Raw genomic sequence first — 6,616 nt, 5'->3', positions numbered from 1 at the left:
GTTACATAACTTCTACAGATATTACTAACCAATCATAATAGAGGGGCTCAGCCTGGAAAATAACTAACTCCAAGTTTCTATGTAGCAATAAGGGCACAGAAAGTCCACACGGGCATATTTGATTTGTGGAACACCACCGAGCACCCAGGCTTATGCAACTCTGAAATAAATACTCATTCTCTCTCTCTTGAGTATGCAATTATTTTCCTGTTGCACACCAGGTAACAAATCTGATTGCGTGGACAACACTGAGGAGCAAAGCTGGAAAGGACCTGAGAGTCCTTTTCCTTTCACCAGTGGAAGATGATCTGGGGGTGCTGGTTGAACATGAGCCAGCAACACATGAGCCAACAGTTTGCCCAGGTGGCCAAGAAGACCAGTGGCATCCTGACCTGGATGAGAAACAGGGATATAGGGAAAGGATTGTCCCTTTGTACTCAGCACTGGTGAAGCCACACCTCAACTGCTGTGTCCAGTTATGGGCCACTCAATTCAGGAAGAACATTTGAGGGGGTCGAGCAAGAATTGAAATGAAACTGGTGAAGGGTCTGGAGCACAAGTGTTATCAGGAGTGGCTGAGGGACCTGGGGTTGTTCAGCCTGGAAAAGAGGTTCAGGGGAGACCTTATCGCTCTCTACAACTACCTGAAAGGAGGCTGTAGCCAGGTGGGGGCCGTCCTCTTCTCCCACGCAACCAGTGACAGGATTAAAAGATACAGTCTTAAGCTGCACCGGGGGAGGTAGGTTTAGGCTGGACATTAGGTGGAATTTCTCCACAGGAAAGGTTGCCAAGCATTTGAACAGGCTGCTCGGGGAGGCGGTGGAGTCACCGTCCCCGGTGGTGTTCAAAGGAAGCCTGAACTTAGTGCCATGGTCCAACTGACAAAGTGGTGCTCGGTCAGCGATTGGAGCCCATGATTTCACTTTTCCAACCTGAGTGATTCTGGATTCTGAGGTAAAACATCAACTGATCCCTCACGAACTCCGACCTCAGCAAGCCTCGAAAAATCAACCCGTAAGGCAGAGCTTTTGTTCACGCTTTCACCAGTCACAATGCAGGGCTGGTAGCCGTGCCCAGAGCACCTTTTTTCTCCGAGATGCGCGGCTGGGCCGGCGCCCAGGCGGCACCGCCGAGGCCCGGGCCGCTCTCTGGCTCCCCGGGCGGCCGCGCCCCGCCCGCTCGGCTCCGGCCCGGCCCAGGCGGATGTGAGCTCACAGCGCGCCGGGCGGAAGCAGCGGGGCGGGCGTTTCCGCGCTGGCGGCGGCCATGGCGGGGAAGGCGGCGGCGGCGGTCGAGCCCCTGGGGCGGACGGCGGAAGAGGCGGCCTGGGCGGAGACGCTGCGCGGGGCTTGCGAGCCTGAGCACCACTGGCGGTACCGCCGGGAGTTCCTGCTGCGCAACGTAGGGGAGCTGCCGGCGGCGGGCAGCGCCCAGCTGCAGCGCCTGGTGTCCCTCTCCATGGTGTGGGCCAACCACGTCTTCCTGGGATGCCGGTGAGTTTAGCGGGACGCGCCTGGGGACGGGGGGCGCGGCGCGGCGCGACCGCCTGACGAGGCCCCTTCCCTCCTTTCCTCTTGTCGCCCCTCCAGGTACCCGCCGCAGGTCATGGAGAAGGCGCTGGAAATGGCCGAAGGCATCCAAGTGACCAACGCGCCTGTCCGCACCACGAGAGACGAACTGGTTGCCAAGGTGAAGAAAAGAGGCATATCAAGTAGCAATGGTTAGCAGATCATAGCTGTGACAATACATAGGAGTCTAGAAAATGCTTGTTTCTGAATGTTCTCGGTTTGCCTCGGGCTTAGAAAGTAGTCGAAATAATTTACTTTTAAAACTCCGTTAATAGTTTCCTCTCTCTGTGCTATCCTTTCTCTAATATAATGTCTCTAAAATTGACATAATGCGTATGTAGTCCTTCGGTAACATAGAGCTGTTGCTTTGAATTTCTACAACTGCACTTTAATCTGATAATTTGTGCGTTGTGATACGGGGTGCTGTGCTCCAGCTTAAATGCGTTCTTGTTAGTTTGCCTTTGTTGCCAGTCAGGTATTGTTGCTGTGTTTCTTAAAGTAATTCTCAGACTAATGTTTTACAGATGTCTTGTGATATTAGTAGACAAAATTTATTTTTATGTCAGATAGCCTATGTAATGTCTGTTGGCCAGTTTTGGCTTGCACTTAAAGAATAGAAATACATAGTTGCCTATGGGTCCCAACCAACATCTGAAGTCTCACATGAGTATTTTTCGGATTTTGTCCAAAAACCCCAAAATTCTGAAGCACTAGGTTAATACTTGATACGACAGTTCAAGGTGTATTGCCAATGCATACCCTTTAAATTCACAGAGAATATTGGTAGAAGGTTTTAGATGATTTCTTTCTACATGGATATTTCATAGAGCAGAAATCAAAGAGGTTCACATGTTTTACCTGTTTTGCAGAAGGGGTAGAGGAGCCCTGCAAGAGACAAGCTGTTGAGAAAAGCAGAGACTCTAAGGATGCTGGAAAGGATGTGAAAAGAACCAAGGCAGAAGGAGTGAAGGACACAGAGAGCACCTTGCCCAAAAAGCAGGAAAAAGATACTAGCAAAGATCCAGAAACTTCCCAGTCAACTTGCAATTCAGATCAAGAAATGGTCACAGTCTCAGATATAGAAACAGAAGGAAAACCTGCTAATGCTGAAGGTACTGCTGAGCAAAAGCCACCTACATCTGAAAAAGAGCCAGAAAAGAAGCCTTGCTCAAACCCACCTAAGGAAAGCAAGTGTGAAAATGTGCCATCACCTGAAAAGAAAACCACAGTAAGTGTGGCACCACTGGCTGCCGAGAGCACCCCTCAGCCAGATGCGGTGGTGGCAGCAGTGCCACCAGCTGCCAAGAGCACCCCACAGGCAGCAGGGGTAGCAGCGGCAGTGCCATCGACCTCCAAGAGCACCCCCCAGGCAGCAGCAGTACCAGCAACCACCAAGAGCACCCCCCAGGCAGCAGCAGTGCCAGTGACGGCCAAGAGCACCCCCCAGGCGGCAGCAGCGGCAGCAGCAGTGCCCCCAGCTGCCAAGAGTACCCCACAGGTGCCAGCAGTGCCACCAACCACCAAGAACACCCCCCAAACAAGTGCCGCATTGCTGTCTTCCAAAACCCAAGCGAATGCCCCAGCATCGGTGTCCAAGAGCGGTGCTCAGGTGAGCAGCTCACTGCTTCTAGCCCCCAAGAGTGGCGCTCAGGTGGGCACCTCGCTGCTGCTGGCTTCCAAGGGCCCGCCTAAGGTGGGCTCCCCGCTCCTGGCCTCGAAGAGCAGCGCGGAGGTGGCTGCCTCGTTGCTGGCCGCTCGGAGTGGTGCGCAGCCGGGATCCTCGCTGCTCGCTTCCAAGAGCAGCGCTCAGGTGGCGGCTTCGCTGCTGGCTGCTCGGAGCGGAGCTCAGCAAGGGCCCTCCCGGGGTGGAGCTCAGGCAGGCGCTTCCCTGCCGGCCTCCAAGAGCGGCTCGCAGGCAGGCGAGAGCCCCGCGAAGGCTTTGTGCAAACCGCTAACCAGCGAAGATGCAAAGGAAAGACAGCCTTTTTTCAACAGACTCTACAAAGCTGTAGCCTGGAAACTGGTTGCTGTTGGAGGCTTCAGTCCTAACGTAAATCACGCAGAACTTCTAAATTCATCTATTCAGTCTGTAAAAGCTACGTTAGATGTTGCTTTTGTTCCCCTGAAGGAACTTGCAGACTTGCCTCAAAATAAGAGCTCTCTGGAAAATATAGTTTGTGAACTGAGGTGCAAGTCTGTCTACTTGGGTACTGGCTGTGGTAAAAGTATGGAAAATGCCAAAGCAGTGGCTTCGAGAGAAGCTTTGAAATTATTCCTCAAAAAGAAAGTTATTGTGAAGATATGTAAAAGAAAGTACAAAGGTAGTGAAATTGAAGATTTGGTGCTTCTGGATGAAGAGTCAAAACCTTCAAATTTGCCTCCAGCTTTAAGAAATCCTCGTGAGATCTTGTAGGGGAGAATCACTGTTTGTACTGTGTATAGTATTTCAACACAAGGACTGAAGGTTAATTTTGTACTTTGAAAATGTAGGCTTCCAGATATTTTGTATTTTTTTCTCAGTTTTGCAAGACAATGATAGTTCTTTCACTTGGTAGCAATTGTATAAAACTTGTTAGATATGACAAGTGCACATTTAAAGGTATTGCCTTAATATACAGCGCACTAGTGTGCTGTTGTATTTGCAAAATAGTCTACCTAACTCCTCTATTTTTAATTAAACCATTAAGGTACAATTTGCTGTTTAAAACCAGACGTTTTTGTAATTCTTACAATTTGATGGTAGTGTGCTCGATTGTCTACCATATCTTTTCTAGGCTCGTAGAAGTGTGTACATAGGGACCATAATACTTGAATAATTGAAAGTTGTTTAAAAATTTCAATCAAAATGTTGAATTGTCTCTTTCAGGCTTGTTGCTCATAATGTTCACTGTTAGCTCATACTAGGAGAAAAAGTAGTCGTTTGACTATTTTTATGGGATGTTTTCATAACACTTGCAATATAAGTGACATCGTGATCCCATTTAACACTATACTATCAGGTTAGAGCCCATTTAATAGCACATTGGCAAATTAGCAATTAGCAGTCAAGTCACAGCTATTTCAGCCACCAAAACTGTAAGCAGATTTAATTTATATGGTGAAGTATCATTTACAGTTTTGTTTGGTATTTCCCAAATGAACATGGATTTCTATACTAAGTATATTTTGACTGCTACTAAAACAATAAAATCTCTGTGCTAAGCTTTTATAGTATTTTGGTTTTGGCTACTAAATATTCCAGTCATTTCAATAATATTGCAACATCTTGAGTAAAGCTTTACTTTGAGTGGCTTCAAGGTGTAATCCCATAAGGATGAGTTGGTTTCTTTAGATGTGTAGATGAAATACTGTAAAAGTGATAGAGGGGACCTGTGGAAGATCAATTTCTACTTTTGTAACACCAAGGTAAGCAAAATGAAAATGCTGCTGTCTGCTGAAGACAGCGAGTGTATTGTAAAGCATTCATTCTAATCAAGCCCTTCCTTTGCTACATTTTTACTCCCTGTACAGAATAGTTTGAGGCAAAGAAAGTGGGAGATTACCTTTTATTTTCAATGTTGCTGAAATACCTGCATAAACTGCATGTTTTGGTATATTGGATAATGACATGTAATTGTAAAAACATAATGTCTTCAGTGCTATTTTGAATTAATCTTGTCCTATTATGGTAGTTAGCATCATTTAGTGGCGTCCTTACACTTGACTGACAGACCCATTGATCAAGTGCTAAAGGAATGGATAGAATTTCTGGGATGTCAGTAGTACCTGCATCCACTCCCAGTTATTTTTGGGACTAAACCACAGTGGTGTTTATGCTATACGCTGCGTGCTTTTGAAGAGCAGTGGCTGTCCAGTCCCGAGCACCAGAAGCCTACAAGGCGCTTGCTCTTCCCAATGGCTGGTTGAGAACTTCCTCCACCTGACCCCTGGGCTTCTGTGCCCTCGGTCATCCTTCGCCCTAGTTAGATTTCTCAGGAGTTTCCCCTCGGCATTCCTGAAGCACCACCCAGCGTTAGGAATGCAGTGTGCTAAATTGCGTCTTAGCGCAAGAATTGGTGTCTGCTTCTAGCACAGGGCAGGCTTCGTGCTGTGCTTAGGAGCTGTGACGTTCATGATGGGAAGTGTGAGATTTCTTTTGAAGTCCTCGCCCTGCTCAGGTAGATGCATGTAAGGACTGTGCTTGTGGAGCAGGAGTTGCACCCCATGCCCTCTGTAGTACAGCTTTCTCTGCTGTTAGTTTGGGCGTCTCCAGATCTCTGGTTCAGAATTGCAGCGTGTGTTATAACGTGAAAACCTGTGTTTCTCATCTGTAAAGCAAAGCTCTCAGTATTCACTGACCTCAAGGGGCTGTTAGGGCAATTGTGTTAAGAGGCTGAGGCGCTAGATGCCTTTTTTAAAAGACCTGACTTAGGATTACTTTTTTAAAAATTTGGAATGTTACTCCTCTTTGATGTTTGGTTGTGAATCATTAAAGAACAAGTCTGTAGCTACTCTTAATAGAAACTGAAACCTGAAGCGTGTTATTTTTATTTCACATTCTGCATGAAAATCAACTCAATACATGGATTCACATACAAGTGAATAAGTACTATTCGAGTATTTGAATGAGAATTTATTAACCTTTCATTAGCCCTGGAGGAAGAAAGAAAGAAATTGAAAGAACTGCCTGTGGCAAGAAGTGTTTGTGCAGTCCTGTCAGTTCTAAAATCGCTGTGTCTCCCCTCCAGGTAGTATCCTGGTCTCTAGTGACTGGGATGCTGGTCTTTAAATGTCAGACCCCGCTGACGAGGGCCAGGAAGAACGCCTGCACTTACACTGTAGGTGTGCAGAGTTGTCTCGGGGAGAAAGCAAACCAACCAACCACAAGGAAAGCAAACCCCATTTTTTCTACGGAATACTGGAAATCGCAGCCATCAGAAAGTGACTCCCGTTTCCTCTGGGGACTGATAGCACAGCCTAAACACGTACGGCAGGGTCTTTGCGGACAGCCGCCCACTGGCTGCTGTTAGCAGCTGCCGGGTGCACACGGGGTGCGGGGTGTGCACCCG

At 47.7% G+C, this 6,616-nt stretch overlaps 1 protein-coding gene across 2 annotated transcripts; it reads left to right on the top strand.

The window, feature by feature from the left end:
- Positions 1-1,266: 1,266 nt before the first annotated feature.
- Positions 1,267-6,071, top strand: CDKN2AIP (CDKN2A interacting protein). Of its 2 annotated transcripts, none has more exons than XM_040065677.1 (3): positions 1,267-1,493; positions 1,590-1,720; positions 2,438-6,071. In XM_040065677.1, the coding sequence occupies exons 1-3, from the start codon at positions 1,267-1,269 to the stop codon at positions 3,979-3,981; spliced, it is 1,902 nt and encodes a 633-aa protein (XP_039921611.1). In that variant the 3' UTR covers positions 3,982-6,071. The 2 variants fall into 2 exon arrangements, with proteins under 2 accessions (XP_039921611.1, XP_039921612.1); XM_040065678.2 differs by having other exon boundaries at positions 1,353-1,493; positions 1,590-1,689.
- Positions 6,072-6,616: the final 545 nt, after the last annotated feature.

This window comes from Hirundo rustica, chromosome 5 (genome assembly GCF_015227805.2).
Source record: "Hirundo rustica isolate bHirRus1 chromosome 5, bHirRus1.pri.v3, whole genome shotgun sequence".
Taxonomy (NCBI): domain Eukaryota; kingdom Metazoa; phylum Chordata; class Aves; order Passeriformes; family Hirundinidae; genus Hirundo; species Hirundo rustica.
This window is presented reverse-complemented; position numbering and strand designations above follow the sequence as displayed.